The sequence below is a fragment of the Vicugna pacos genome, chromosome 13 (assembly GCF_048564905.1).
Source record: "Vicugna pacos chromosome 13, VicPac4, whole genome shotgun sequence".
NCBI lineage: Eukaryota > Metazoa > Chordata > Mammalia > Artiodactyla > Camelidae > Vicugna > Vicugna pacos.
Genome location: NC_132999.1, coordinates 15,225,669 through 15,241,779, shown reverse-complemented (window position 1 = coordinate 15,241,779; position 16,111 = coordinate 15,225,669). Strand labels below are relative to the sequence as shown.

General features: G+C 33.1%; 1 protein-coding gene across 4 annotated transcripts in view; it reads left to right on the top strand.

The window, feature by feature from the left end:
- LRRC7 (leucine rich repeat containing 7) overlaps positions 1-16,111 on the top strand; it is a 426,756-nt gene that overhangs the window by 362,154 nt on the left and 48,491 nt on the right. For 2 of the 4 annotated variants that reach the window (XM_031683476.2, XM_031683477.2), the window contains one exon: positions 7,170-7,289. The exons of the other annotated variants lie outside the window; for them this stretch is intronic. In XM_031683476.2, the coding sequence (XP_031539336.2) occupies positions 7,170-7,289 (120 nt within the window). The remainder of the gene's footprint in view (positions 1-7,169; positions 7,290-16,111) is intronic. 4 annotated transcript variants of the gene reach the window in all.

Here is a 16,111-nt window from a genome sequence, read left to right as displayed (position 1 = left end):
TGCTACACTTGAAGCACTGTTTCCCGATGTCTAAGTTATTGTCCAGATATAAATTAGGTACCTCTGTGTTGCTATATTAATTTTATGATGTTGTTTGGGGTGCCCTGGAGAATGAATTCATTAACTATTGCTGTAGCTCTAAGACAATTTATATGGCAGAGTTATAATATTTGGAGACGCTTCAGCCTTCCTCAGTTGGGCGCAGAGATGATCCAGAGGAATTTTCTTTGGAAACTACATTAAATTGCAAACCAAGAATTCAAGTATTGAAAGAGTCTCTCTCAGAATGAATTATCATCAGTATTTTATTATCCACATCAAGAAAAAAAAAAAAAGAAGAAGAAGAAGAAGAGGGAAGGCAAGAGATGGGAAAGTAACAGTCAGGGCAACTACTCTATTGCTCCCGAAAGATTTCATGACCCAAACGATCTGTTCAGGCCTATAAACTGTAGGCATTTAGGCATTTGGAACAACTTTCCTACCCTGACGCTTATCAGGGATCTTATCAGGTGTGGGCACTGGGTGCTTAATCAGTTTCAAGAATACTCCAGGCTCTTACTCCTCCCAAGGATTCCAGTCTGAGTCTCTGCCCACTCACCTTTGTGCTCAGGTGTATCTCTTCCGCAGAGCTTCTTAATCTGAAAATAGGTTTGACTTTTCCACCAAGGTTTAGGGTCAACCTCTCTCCAGATGAAGCCCCTCAGATTCTCCCTTCTTAGCGCCACTGACCATTGATAACTGGTCCTATGATTGAGGCTGTTTCCTGGAACCCTTCTCACCAGGAGAGGAGATAGGCAAAAATTATTGTCCTTTGATTTACAAATGCATAAAAATATATTATAACACTTTTGTCTTGCTACTTAAGATAATAAAAATCAGTATCAGCTATTTGAGGTACCATGACAGCCCCTAAATGTTTGTCAGCCATGAAAATTGGACTAAAATATAGAGTAAGATGAAAATATAAACATTTTCAGTAGATAAAATTGACAAAACTGTTCATTCTTCTGTGGATATCCTGGAGCTGTCTTTTTATTCATAAAATTCTTGAATGAGAATACTAGCTATCTTTAAGTAAGTGCTGTGGTAAATGACTCTGGGGTGCCTTAGGAAGAATGAATGTAGCGTTCTAAGGAATCTGAATGAAAGTTTTTGCATATTGCCAGTAAAGCACTGGAAATGGAGTTGCAGCATGTTTTGTATGGTGGTCCCTTCCCCAGGGAACATTCAGGGGTTGAAATCCAGACCCTTTCCCCACACGTTCTGCTGGCAAGACTTACTTCTCATAAATAGGAAACAAGAGCACTTTTTTGTGTTTTGTTACACTGAGACTGTCTTTTTGCAAGGTATGTACCCAGAGAGAGCACCTTTATGTGATTCCTACCTCATCACCCCTCCATGATGATAACTGACAAAAAGGCAGTTTGTGCTACCTAAGGCCCTGACTCAGCACATTATTTGTTTTTTTGGTTTGGGATATTTTTAGGTTACCAAAACATATCGAATTAGTATTTATTAATTTTTTGTAAACAAATTTATAATAAAATAATGAAAGGATATAACTATTTTTAAATGAAGTGTAAAGAACTCTGCACTTGACTTACGTGGATAAAAAGAAAAGATTCTCCCAGATTTTGCTTTGTGTTTTTAATATTTCTATCTTTTTCATATTTATTACATTTTAGATCGACTGTTGTACATTTTTTCATGAATTATGAGCTAAATATAGGTTTTATTTACTATAAACAGCAAATTACATTTTCTATGGTAATTTTATAGAAACTCTTATGATGATAACAGAATGCAAATAAATACAACCACAAAATTAGCTTAATAATGTAACTTCCTTTAATGTTTTCATTTTTTAATGCTTATTCTAATTTCCTAAAAACGTTAATAGTACTTATAACCAGAACATCTAAGACATATAAATCAGCTATTAAACTATAAATTATAGTATTTTCTATTTATTTATTTATTCATTCATTCATTTATTCATTAATCATTTATTCACTGCCTCTCCAAAAAGCATTTAAGGCAATTTTTTATGATGTTATTAATGGTTCCATGTGCTTCTTTGGATGTATTCTGTTGTAATTGAGTTTAACTATTGTTTTGAAATTTTACATAATCAAAGAGAAATACAATATTATGAAATGCCAGTTCAAACTGTCATTTTTATTATCCGAATTAATAGTAGGAAAATAAATATTTTGATAGGAAAAGAATAAAGACTAGGATTTATTAAACACCTATTATGTACCATGAGATACTTTAACTATTTTTTTTTGTACGACTCTAATAAGAACCCTCAATGGAAATATTTATTACCACTGTACAGATGAAGAAATAAGGCTCATGTGTTACACAAACGAAATCACCTGTATTTTTACTGTTTTACTATTATAACCCCTGCACCCAGCATGATAGTAGGCAGAATTTGAATCTGACTCTGCTTAGTACCCAAGTCCCTGCTGTTTCTACTATATGATGATACCTTCTCAAATGTTTATAAAATCTGACATTTTCGTAGAATATAACTCGCAATAGTTGATAAGACTCTTTCATATACATTATTATCTCATGTCATCTTCACAACAATCCAGAAAAGTAGATATTATAGGATGGAGAAAACTGCACAAGTAAAATATATTAACTAATCCAAAACATATCATGACCCAAATCATTCCCTGTGTGCTACAGATACAATGCTCTCTTAGTTGCCTGAGCTTAATAAATACTAGTAGTTACCTTGTGCTCTTTAAGATGCACTTGCATTTCCTGAGCTCTCTGTATCACCAAGAAATATGGTTGGTAGCAGTGAAAGACCAAAGGTTGTGAACCAAAGAAAATCACAAGTTAATCATCCGTGCTACTACTGCTCCAGAGACAAGCTGGGCTGGGGAAGAAATCAGTGGCCTTTTCTAACTCCCCACCTGCAGGTGTCCAGCTGTCAATATAAATACAGTGGTCTGTTCTACAATGGAGAAATAGATAGTTTTTTTCTTGTTCTTTTTTTTAACTTCTACAGCCATAATATTATACCATAATTCTTCCTGCTTATTAACTTATTAAAAAAGACACTAATATAAATTATGATTTCAAGAGAAATGAAGTTGAAATTATGGAAATACATGCATTAAATAATTTTATCATATAATTTTGCCTGGAAGAAGGTGGCCTCACTATCTGTTTTATTAGTTGATACTCATTCCATCATTTTTTGAATTAGAGAAATTTAGATAGTAAACCGAAACTCTTTTTAAATTTCTAATGTCCTTTCTTATGAATCTATGCAAATGATTCAGGATTAGATAATATCAATGTTTAATAAGCATTCATTTGCCCTAGTTCCAAGGGTTACTTACTTAATTCCAGTTTGGGGGAGGGGATTTGGGGGTTTTTTTGTTTTTTTTTTAACTGAAAGCAAAGCAAGATTTATATAGCACTTTAGGGCAATTTAGGCTTATAGTTTCTGTGGAGTCTTCTCCATTTATTTTTTTAATTATTATTTATTTATTTATTTATTTATTTATTTATTATTTTGTCTACCCATCACTCAAGAAGGATTCACTTATTTAATTATGAAAAAAGCCTTCAGCCTATAAATCCACGTAAATCTTCATATAGTGACTAAAATTACAGGAATAATCTTAGTATTCATACAGATGCTTTCTCACCATTATAATGAAATACCTTCTGGTTTATAAATCATCTGGACATTACATTACTATCTTCAGACTGAAACCCTGTGAAGCCATGATCATTTAAATTCAAGTTTGGTGTATATTTGTCTTTATAACACCTACTTTTTTCAAAAGACTTGCAGGAAAAGAATAGTATAACAATAATTTCACTGGAAATACTTTGGGGAAAGTTGTTTTTAACACATTCTTTGAATCTATAGTAATGCCTTTTCTGAACTATTCGCCAATTACTAAGAAAAATAGATACTTAATTTCTTAAGGGATGTAGTCCAAGATCTTTACCCAGTGCCAAATTCTAATAATACTCTCATATAATTTCTTCAAAAACATGCAATAAGTGAATTTCCCAAGCCTTCAGAGCACTCATCAATTAACAGACAAGAGCAAAACTACTGGATCAGCTAAGCTCATTTGCTCATATATGTAAATCCTGTACATACACATTCTCACACATGGACACGCATATACACTGCACACACACACTCACATACATGCTCATACATATGCAGATATATAGACACACACATATTCATGCACAATTATGTCTCAGCGAAATTAGAAATTACTTCTTCCAATAGATACTTGTGATCATTCACAGTGATCAGAATCATATACGTGTTAAATCTACAAGTGTCCAGTCCTCTTTGAGACTAGCATTGTTTCAGCAAAACTTCTACCAGCACTACTGAATTTCTTAACAAATACAACTGATTTTTCACTAAATCTCACTGACCATTTTCTCTATTATATTGGAATATTAAGGATCTACAGAATTTAGAAGCTAAAGAAGTGGTACATTGTGATGGTATTCCATGTCTTTTATATTTAATTGGTCATATGTGGTGAGGAAAAGAAAACTCATTCTTAATCTTTTAAAGTGTCTAAAGAAAATAGCTAGAATGTGGTACTAAAAATAACTGAATGACTAAACCTCAATTTGCTATTTTCTTTAAAAAAATAAATTCCAACTGTGATAGCTTCATTACTTGTTTTTACATTTTTTAGTTACTCCTTTTAATATTTCATAGAATTTCAACAACTAAGCAACTGCATTTATATACAGTTCAGTCGTACCTTATCAAAAGTTCATTTTCTTGTAAATAGCCATACTCCTTTTGGGAAAGGATATTGGCCCACTACATAATTCTCTTTTGGGTTTCTCCCTCCCAAACATTAATAAACTGTTTTCATGGTCTTTCTATTTCTGAAAATTTGTCACCCCTTGGGTGTCTCATTTAAGAAAAAGAGGCCAGAGCCAGAGCATTCTTGAAATTAATACAGGAAATTCTTTCAGGAAATTCCTTTTATTTTTCTATCTAGTGAAAGCATTTTTTTCCATGTCTGCATATTTATGGTTTTTTTTTTTTGGCCCCTATAGTATAAAGGAATTGATGGTTTTAATTCTAATTTTAAGAAAGAGAGCGAGATTAATTGCTACATTAACGAAAAACTATATTATCATGATATTGGGATTTTTACTAAAGAGTTTTAGGCTTTGTTTACAACAACAACAAAAAAATTTGCAACTCTCTGTTGCACTCTGTGATTAGGAGTCATGCCTGGGCAACTGAGGCAAGTTTAGTGGAGGAAACAGACATGGAGGTGGGGATGATTTGGAGAATAAAAAAGATTACCTGTGTTGAATTATGGCCACTTCTCAAAAATCTGTCTTCCACAGACCCAGCTAGATGAACATATTTATTATCCCACTTCACTGGCAAAGAAACCAAGCCAGAAGAGGCATGAGTACTAAAAATTCAAAAGGAAAACACTGGTCAGCAGTGCCTACCCTGCATCATTATATTTTAACTACTTAATTTTAACAATGTGATTTGTCATATTAATACCTAAAAAATTGTGTCTGAGCATATGCAAACATATTAATCTGGATAAGGTGAAGACTGGAAAATTAACACTTGAAAACAGACAGATGGGCATTGAATAGCTGTCTGGTTATTTTCAAGTGATACGTAGTTTAAATGTGCCACCTACATTTGATTCTCAAACAAACACACATAAATTCATTCTTAATTAACACAGGAGCTTCAGGTCAGTGACTTTTTTTCTTTTTTCTTTTTTTTTCACATTTTCTGATAGGCTCATGGAAAAGGAAATCGCATAACTGAAGTACAAGAATAAAATTGAGTTATCTCCTTAATTTCCACTATATCCATTAGCCCCTAGGAAAACTTCATTTAATTTTGTTTAATTCATCTTGTCATAATAAATTTTATTTTTAAGTAGTTCCAAGCAATGCTTTTTAAAAATGCATGTAGTCAAAGTGCAAATAGGGTGGTTATATAATTGTTTTCTAAAGGAGAATACAGCCAGACACAGCCTGGCAAGCGGCCCATCTGTGCCATTGATGAAGACAGTGGTCCAGTTCTCTCGTTGTAGGGTAGGAAGACAAGTCTTCACACATACGCTCTCTAACCAGGCTTTACTTATCCATAGGAATTCTCCAAGACAAGAGGAGAAAATGGCATAGGAGACACTGAGTATAATCTCATCCACGTAAGAATTCTCCAGGAAATCAAGCAGCACTTGTATGTCCTATAGGTTAGAGGAAGAGAAAGCCCGTGCAAAAAGTTAACCTGCTTCCCCAGGAAAAATATACCATTACTATGTCCCTCCACTGGAGGCTGTCTTTTGATGGTATACGATTACTTTCTGTTACTCTGGTCAGAATACAGTGGCCTCCCAAAATATCTAGAATTAATAATAATAAAGATAAGGGTGTTATTTGTTAAAAAGAATAAGCAGTAAATCAGCCAAAACTAAATATATATAAACTTTAATGCATAAGTGATCTATATAAATAAACTTGGAATCAAAACAGTCATGATTTATTTACACTGTGATTCTAATAGCATGATATTTTTTTGATGTTGTGTTAATCTTTCCCACAAAGTGATCTGTAGGTAATGTCGTAGTACCATGAATCCCACACTATGCTAGTGTTAAGACCATTTTGGATTAGTGCAAGACACATCCTTGCAGAATCAATGCAGCCTTGTAAAATGTGTTTTAGGTTATGGTTTGGAGTATTGGAAATTAAGGAAATTACATACTATGTGTTAATGGATTTTAGTTTATATTCTAAATGGTAAGATCATACTAAAGAAACAAATTAAGCAAGTTTTAAATGTTACAGTTTATAACAATTGGTTAATTTTATTCTGGTTATTTTTATTCCAGTACTGTAAATCTAAACTTCTCTTTAAAATTCAGTAAATAACTATAAGGTGGTTATTTTAATTGAATTTCTCACTGCTTCCAAAAAGCTGTTAATTTAGAATTCTTACCAAGTAAATAGTGTAAAATAATACCTCCAGTTCAGGATATATGTTTTTCTGCAATTAAACAAAATTAATTTTAACATACTCATTAGGGACTCTTTTCAGAAAACTATGATAAACTTCTATTACATCACTAAAGAATGCCATACCATTTTTGCAATAGACCCCGTCCCAGCAAAGCAACATTTTAGACAATGGACAAGAAGATGTATCTCCTAGTGGCCAATGGAATCCTTATCCTCTTGGGAGGCGAGATGTACCTCCGGACACCATTACTAAAAAGGTAACCAATTTCAAATTAATGACACAAACCATGAACTTTGCATATCCATTGTAATATGTAATTCATATCTTGTGTCTTAACATCATTTCTAATTTTGTGATAAATTTAGGCTAAATATTATCCTTCTATAGAAAGTTTGATTAACTATAAGTGTATTGAAAAGGATGAAAATGAACATCACCAAATGTTCAGAGATGGCAATGTATTTTTATAAACAACATCCTGCCACCTCTCTACAGATCTATTACCTCTTATTAGTGCCTAACACCCACCTTTGAAGTGCAAGTACAGGAAAGTGTATACCATATACTTCTGACTCTCTTGGGTTCAGCAGTACAGTGTAGGTGATTTGCATAAAGTGAAATTTGACCAGAAAATTCACCATTTCTAAAGTCACAGCAATTCATTTATCCTGTCATTCAGTCAGCAAACAGTGAACAACTATATGTGCCAAGCAGCACTCTACTATGTGTTAAGTACTTTCTAGATGTTAGGGAACAAAAATGAATAAGATATGGTATGGTGCCTTACCTCTAGGACCTGTTAGTTCAGTAAGGTAGGCTGAGTGATAAGTAGTTAATTGCAAAATGTAAAATGTAAGTGTAAAAATTAAGTCATCATAAAGGGAATAAAAAGAAAGCTACAACCTAGAAGATAATTGCAACATATATGAGGGATGAGAAATTGGTATTCCAGAATATATATTTTTAAAACACTTATAAATCAGTGAGAAAAGACATGTAATACAATACCAAAATACAAGGGAATCAGGAGAGTAAAGATTGAAATAGAACTGAATCTTTTTATCAATCAGGGAAATGCAAAAAGATGCTACATTATACCTATTAGACTAGCAGAAATTAAGAAGCATGAAAATAGAAGTTATTCGCAAGTATAAGAGCAATAGAAGTTCATATTTCTTGTGGGAATATAAACGATAATATTGGTAATAAATTATCTTATAAAACTGAACATACACATACCCCACATTCCAATAATTGCTTTCCTAAGATATTATCCTAGAAAAATTCTTAAGCATGTCATTCAAGATACTTGTAATGTTTACAGTAGTGGAAAACTGGGTAAAACTAAATGTCTACCACAAGATAGGTGCACAAATAAACTGCGACTCATGCAAAGGAATACTTACAGCAATGAAAATTTGTTAATTACAATTAAGATATGTGTATAAACTTCAGCAGCGTAATTTGAGTGAAAAGCAAGGTTCAGAAGATGGCACACATCAAGAATATCATATTTATAAATCTCAAAAACAAGCAAAACTAAAACTATATAATTCAGGCATAAGTATATGAGTGAGAAAACTAATTTTATAAGGAATTCACAGTTATCTCTAAAGGGGAGGCTGAGGTTGGATGAGGGATGAAGTTGATATTATTATGAGTACCGTTCTATTTCTTAAGTTGAATTGTGGTTCTTACACTTTACTTCTTAACCTCATGAATGTTCATTTCATAATTGTGCTTCATAACTTACATGTACATAATAATATATTTTCTTTGTAACCTAGGTGGTGATTTTTCCCTTGATTACTACTTCAGCACTCTAAAATATTTATATATTAAATATCAAATTATTTTATCCAAAGTAATTGTTCATACCCTGATTTGCAGGGGTTACACACTATTAACTTGCCTATTGGGCAATATTCAGCACTGCAGGGAAATATAATATAGTGTGATTAATCCTGTGAAAATGGGACACAGGGCTATGAGAGTGCCTGGAAAGGACACTTATTTAAGTAAAGAAACTAAAGAAAGTTGAGGGGGTGGTATAAGAGTCTAATAATACTAAATCTGAAAATTCTTTAAAATGTAAAGACTAGACATTCAAAGATCTCTTTCTGCATTTCCCCAAGTGTCTGTTATTCTAGGTTAAGTGCATAATGACTTGGCAGTTGGAGTAATAAAGTTGGGTCAACATGAGGATGGACATAGTTGAAGAGGAAGGTGTAAAATGCAGCTGATTTAGTCTTGGCTCATAAACTCGCCCCTTATGCTGAGCTTGCCCAAGATTTTTCACATCTGTAATGCCAGCTCAGTCATTAAGAGCTTCAGGATTTCCAGATGCTTGTCATCGCTGAGGCATACCCAGGAACTCATTAGGAGAAACTAAAAGAAATGTGAAAATTATGTGGGGTTTTAGTCATTTTCATGTTCTTTTAATCCGTTCTTTTACAGGCCCCCACATCAGAATTTTTGCATTTTAAGACCATATGAAGTATTTTTTAAAAATTTATTGTTTCTGGGAAGGAATATTCATTCCTTATTATAATCTTAGCATTTATAATGTTTCCTAGTATAATGCATTTTACTGTTTATTTTCATACATATTTAGAAATATAAGGTCTAAAATGTCTTTTGAAAACCTTATATTGTTTTGTTACTAATCATAAGACTAAGGCATCACTTGTACTTAAAACAACTGAATCAAATGACTGTTCAGATTGATTTTTCACTTGGTAACAAAAATCAGCCTACTGCAGAATTTTTCACAGGGTAAGAATAAATCAGTGTCACTTTTAAATGAATAGTGTTTAAAAGAAAATCAGCTTAATAAAAGTCAACTTACTCTATACATTTAGTAGTTTAAATAAAATCATTTTATTGTTATACTATAAAAATCCTATCTAAAATATATAATCTCTAAGTTGTAGTCATTGAAAAGTAATTTTCCCCAAACCTTTTGCCATCAAAAACAAATATTGCTATCATTACTCTATATATGTGAAACTGGAATAAAAGTAACTACAATTCTTTGTTTCTGTAACTTGACAGAGACTGAGCTGCTTTACTGTTGGAATCCCTTATATCAAAGGCAGCGGGCAGGAGGTGGGATGGGGGTGGAGGGTGGATATAGCTCAGTTACATAGAAATAGAGAAAAGTCTGGAATAGATAAGAGAAATGAAGATTTAAATACTGGGAAAATATCACGATGGCAGAAAGAATAAATACCGAGGCATAGGATAGCAAATCAAGATGTGGAAGAGGGAAATACGAAAATCAGCTGAGTAAACCTTACGTATGAGAGATAAGAGACAGGGAAATAGAAACATTTCTTATTTCCATGAATAACATAAGAATCAAGAATATCTGTACTAATTTAAAGTAAAATTGAAATTTAAAAAATGACTAACACATCAGTGAATGTCAGGTCTCCTTTTGTACAGAAAGAAATGTGCTAAGTAGTGTGAGTTTTGCCGGAGCCTTCGTATGTTTTCCCTCCTAGATCAGTATACATTATTAACAGTGAGGAATTCCCAGAAACGATGCCGTGACTTCATCAGTCTGTAAGCAAATGAGAACAATGTTTTCTATTACTATGAGTAATGCCAAGCACAATCCTGGCTTCTCCTTTTCTGATTCTCTTTCCTAAGCCTCACTTTTCTCCTTGTTGGGGCAAATCTTGCACTGGTTGGAGTTTTCTTCTGGTAGCCTGGGCCATCACTGAAACTCAAAAGCAGATTGGAATCCTTTATATAAAGTCATTTGAACTCCAAACATTTTTATAAACGTTGGGACAAGAGACCTTTTAAGTCAGTTGGTGGCTTGAGATTCTCTTTGCTTCCCTCTGCCATCCTCTTCCTGTCACCCCCACTCATGTTGATGTCACCTCGACTGAGGCTGCTGAACTTCAAGAGGAAATAGCAGCCCAATGCCTTTTCTGTCAGTGAGCGCTGCTGAAAAAACAAAGTGAGTCCACAAAAAGGCAGATGGGTGAAGTCATACAATTATAGATTTTTTTAATTACCAAAAACAAACAACTTTTAGCACAATCTGTTTCTTCCATAAATATATGCAGTTTTTCTCTTGACCAAAAGCCACTTTTTTTCAAGTCACATAAGTTTAAAAAGTAGAGCGGAATCATGGGAGGATACCAAATGTGTCCAAATATAAAAGTAGGTACTACCCCTAGCAGAATTTTGAAAATGACTCTCTAGAACTGTAATAATGCAACTCTCTACTTTCCTTGGAGTTTTGGTGTCCAGAAATAATCTGGAATTGAATATCTGTGTAAATACTAAGTATTCATTCCTTAATTTCATCCTTAGGTTGAAAAGGGAGTTTTAAGCAACAGTTCCAATCACACCAGTTGCCTGGGAGATGAGCATACCCACTGTTACAAATATCACTCTAGGTTTGGAAGGGTTAGGAACAGGAGAAGTAGGTAGGTGAAAATTACAACTTATGGGACTTTTGTGGCTAAGGATCAATTATTGATGACATTTTTAGGCATCTACCAAACCCCTGTTGAAGGCTCTTTAAATTTTTAATGCTTATATTGAATGACTATGTCAAGACATCCACTGGCTTCCCCTCTCTAACAAATCTATGCCTCCGTCTTAACTGTACTAGCTTCAGTATGGTCTTTATGGAATAAATAACATTATTGTTCTAGAACGGGATAAAAATGCACCGCTTAAGATTGTACAAATTAACATGTACAAACAGTTCCTCTAAAGAACAATGAGAAGCTAAGGGCTAAAATCTAGTCTTAAGACTTTCAAGTTGCACTTCTTTTGGGTTACCAGGATCGTAACTGTCATTCAGAGGAATTAAATGTGCTCTTTTAAAACAAAGCTTATTGACTGATTATCCTGTTATCTTTTCTAGTGAGTCAGTACAGTCAAGCTCTTTGCTATACTAGGGAAATAAGAACGAATACATCCAATTAGAGTCAATTCCCCTAATAATTTAAAAATTATTGATGTAAGAAAGGCTGAAAATATGTAGACTTGCTGGTTAAACAAGAATTAATTGCCAAAGAAATAGTATGTGGCCCATAGGAAGTCAAAATTTCATGAAAATGGGATCCTACAGAGGCAGTCCCATGTGCTTAGAAATAGTAGATGAATCAGAAAGAAGTGTTTGAAGAAATCAAAGAAATGATTTTTCTATTTAATGACCCATTTCAAATATTTATCTTATTAATCTGAACAGCCAGGATGATACATTTTAATCAGTTGATTTTCATTTTATTTAATTCATAGTTATTTTTAAAACTTACTCTATTTCTATTATGTAATTAAATTTGTTCTCAAAAATAATACAGATAGGAAGTTGTGGAAAAATTATTCTCTAAGTTACAGCAAGAGTGACAGCTCTATAAAACATTGTTTAGTTTCACAGTAGCCTGTGTATTGGATTTTCTTACTTAGTACAACATTAATTCTTTAACTCACAAAGCACATCCCTTTATCTCCTAATACCAGTGCAACAATACAGCTGTCTCCAGTAGCAAGGGACATCACTGTCATAAAATCAGAAGACCGTTCTCATCCAGACTGACTCTAAATTATTTCCTTAAGAAAAGTGTAAATCCAGAGTGTCTATCAATTAGCTATTAAGTCAGAGGTAGAAAAAAAAACTTGCCACAGAATAAAGAAAGAGAAAGAGTGGCAGATTAAAACTACTTATTCCATCAATTGTTAACATAAGTGTCCCTTAAAACAAATGACTATTCTACTTCAGAAAATTGAGGTAACTCAAGTAACATTTATACTATCTTCATTTTGGAAGAAATCTAAAAGCAAAAAGAAAATGCAAAATCAACCCAATGTAATGAAAATGTCTATGACTGAGTATGTAATTTGCAGACCTAAGCAGTGTAACTGGCAGATGATCATGGATTGTTGCCAAATAGAAGATGTCGAAATGGTAAGATTCCGTTTCTTACCACTTGATTTTTATCTAACTTATTCCACTATCCATAGGTTGATAGGAACCTTAAGGTGAAATAAATGACTGTCAAAGTTTTTTTGTTATTGTTAACATCTTCCTTTTTATTTTATTTCAGGAATGTATAAGTCAGCATCATCACCCAACAAATCATAGGTGGAAAAATGTAGACTTAGCACTAATTTCATCATTTTTACTATTATGAATTCTATTGTTTATTGTTTATTCATTTTGGTTAATAAATTCCAATTCTAGAGCTATGTTTTATAAGTTGAGATTTAATCACAGAAGAATGTGCTTGTAGAGCTTCCGTAAGTCAGAAATGACTGGCTGCACGTTATCAGTCGGCTGCCATCCGGAGGCACATAGGGCCTTTCCCTTCAGTGCCCTATTGCCTCACCTTTTTATCTTCATTTGAGGCACTGGAGTATATTGTCAGTATTTGACTCTAAAAAATTTAAGATCAGCAAATAATTTGAATGCCCCCCTTCCCCAATACTGCACTGTCACCAGATCTCCAGGGCAGGAGGAAGAACATCTCCCTGCCCTGTCTCCTTCAAGCTTCAGAGCTCCCTTTCACATATTTGTGCTAGTTTGTCTTCTAATACCCAATGGGAGGATATAGATTTGGGGCATCAAAATTGCCCTAGCTGAGTATAAATAAGAGGAAAAAATAAAGCTTAGTAAGTTTGTGTCATAATCATAAAACAGTATCTACAGTACATATTAGGCACTGTACTAAGGTGCCTGACATACTCCTTATCTTCACAACCTCATGGGTAAAGGAGCTAGGAGAATGGAATTGAAGAACACAGAACTGGAGCCCAGTAATGTCTGGTTCTACCACTTTATTATATTACTAATATATTGTATCCCACCCGTCTCATGCAATCAAAAAAATTTTCAGAAAATATTATAGTATAGTCCTGTTGCAGTAGTAAATAACCCTCAACATCAAGCGTCCATTTGATATATTTAGCTAGTTTTTTTTGCCACAACTTGGTGTTGTTTCTTCTGCTCATTGTTCAGAAGAGAGGAAAAAAAACTCCATGGCACCAGTCATATATTTTAAAAAGAACTTTTGAGTCCTCATCAACTTATTCTTATTGACCTTACACAAATCAAATATTTTAGATATTCCTAAATGTGCTTGTTTTCCAAGCTTTTCATTTTCTTTAATCTGAAACGTTTACAAATTCTTTATTACCTTTATGAATGTCAGAAAGAATAGAATCAGTTCTAAGCATTACTGAAACCTACCTACAGATTCATCCATTATATTGAATTTAGTTCACTTTGTTAACTTTGTTTCTCAATAATTTAGCTCATAAACTACCTGATACTATCATCTAAGATTCATGCTACCCCTTTCTATTTAATACTATCTCCATTTCCCGCAAAATAACCTAAGTCTTGCCAACAAAATCACTTGTGGAAGTGATAAAACTGCACTGAATATTGAGGCAAGCCCCACAAAATGACAGTTGCAGTCATACATAAAAACTTAGCTTGCACTAGGTTTTCAAAAAGAAAGTTTTAATTTTTATTAGTTCTTAAAGTCTTGCAATTTAAAAAAAAATTTTTTTTTAAGTAGGAGTGCAGGAGAAACTGTCAGCCTTAACCTTGTCTATTAGGGCTATTCAAATGATCTAGTTCATATTGGGTGTATTATGGTAGTTTGTGTTTTTCAAGGAACTGACCCATGTCATATAAGTTACTAGATTTACTTGTGTCGAGTTATTTGTAGTATTACCATATTATCCTTTTGAAGTCTGCAGAATCTGTAGTGAGACCCCCTTCTCTCCTGATTTGGGTAATTTGTGTCTTCTTTTTTTTCTTTTTTCAGTCTTGCTAAAAATGTATCAATTTTATTGATCTTTTCAAAGAACCAGCTCTTTGTTTTATTTTTCATCTGTTATTTAAGTTTCAATGACTTCTGCTCTTTTTATTATTTCCTTCCTTCTACTTGCTTTAGGTTTATTTGACTTCTATTTTTCTAAGCTATTGAGGTAGTACCATAATTATTGATTTGAGGCTGCTTCTTTTCTAGTATATGCACTACTTTAGCTATATTCACAAATTGTCATTTACAATCAGTTCAGCGCAGTGTTTTATTTCTCTTGAGACTCCTTCTTTGACCCATGAATTATTTGGAACTATATTGTTTAGTTCCCAAGTGTTGGGAAATTTTTCTTTTATATTTCTATCACTGATTCCTAGTTTAATTCTATTGTGGCTGGAGAGCATATTCTGTATAATTTCAATTCTTTTAAATTTATTGAAATTTATTTTCCAAATCAAGATATGGTCTATCTTAGTAAATATTCTGTGCGAACTTGAAGAGAACGTGTTTTCTGCTGCAGTCAAGTAGAATGTTCTGTAAGTGATAATAAGATTTGGTTGGTTGATGGTATTGTTGAGTTCCTCTATATTCTTGCTAATTTTCAGTCTAGTTCTTCTATCAATTGTTGAGAGAAGGGTGTTGAATCTCCAGCTATAACAATAATGAATTTGTCTATTTCTTTCCTGTCAATTTTGCTTTACACATTTGCCCTTCCACTGTTTGCTGTGTATACGTTTAGGATTGCTGTATCTTCTTGGTGGATTGACTCTTTTTTCATCATATAATATTCCTCTCTATTCCTAGCATATTTTCTTTGCTCTGAAATCTTCTTTATCTGGTATTAATATAGCCACCTTTCTTTTTTAAATTCATACTTGCATGATGTTTATTTTTGATCCTTTCAACTTCTGGTTGCTTATATCATTATATTTGAAGTGATTTTGTTTGTAGTCTGCATATAGTTGAGTAATGTTCTTTGACTCACCCTGCCAAGATCTGTCTTCTAATTTGTGTACTTAGTCTATTTGTATTTAATTTAATAATTGACACATTAAGATTTAAGTCTTACTTTAATTTTTTATTTTCTGTTTGTTCTCTTTTTTTGCTTCTTTGTTTTCTTTTTCCTGTTTCCTCTGAGTTATTTGAACACTTTTTAGAATTTAATTTTGACCTATCTGTAGTGTTTTTAGTATATCTCTTTGTGTAGCTTTTTTAGTGCTTCTTCCTGGTATTGCATTATATATACATAACTTGTAAGAGTTTACTAGTGTTACCACTT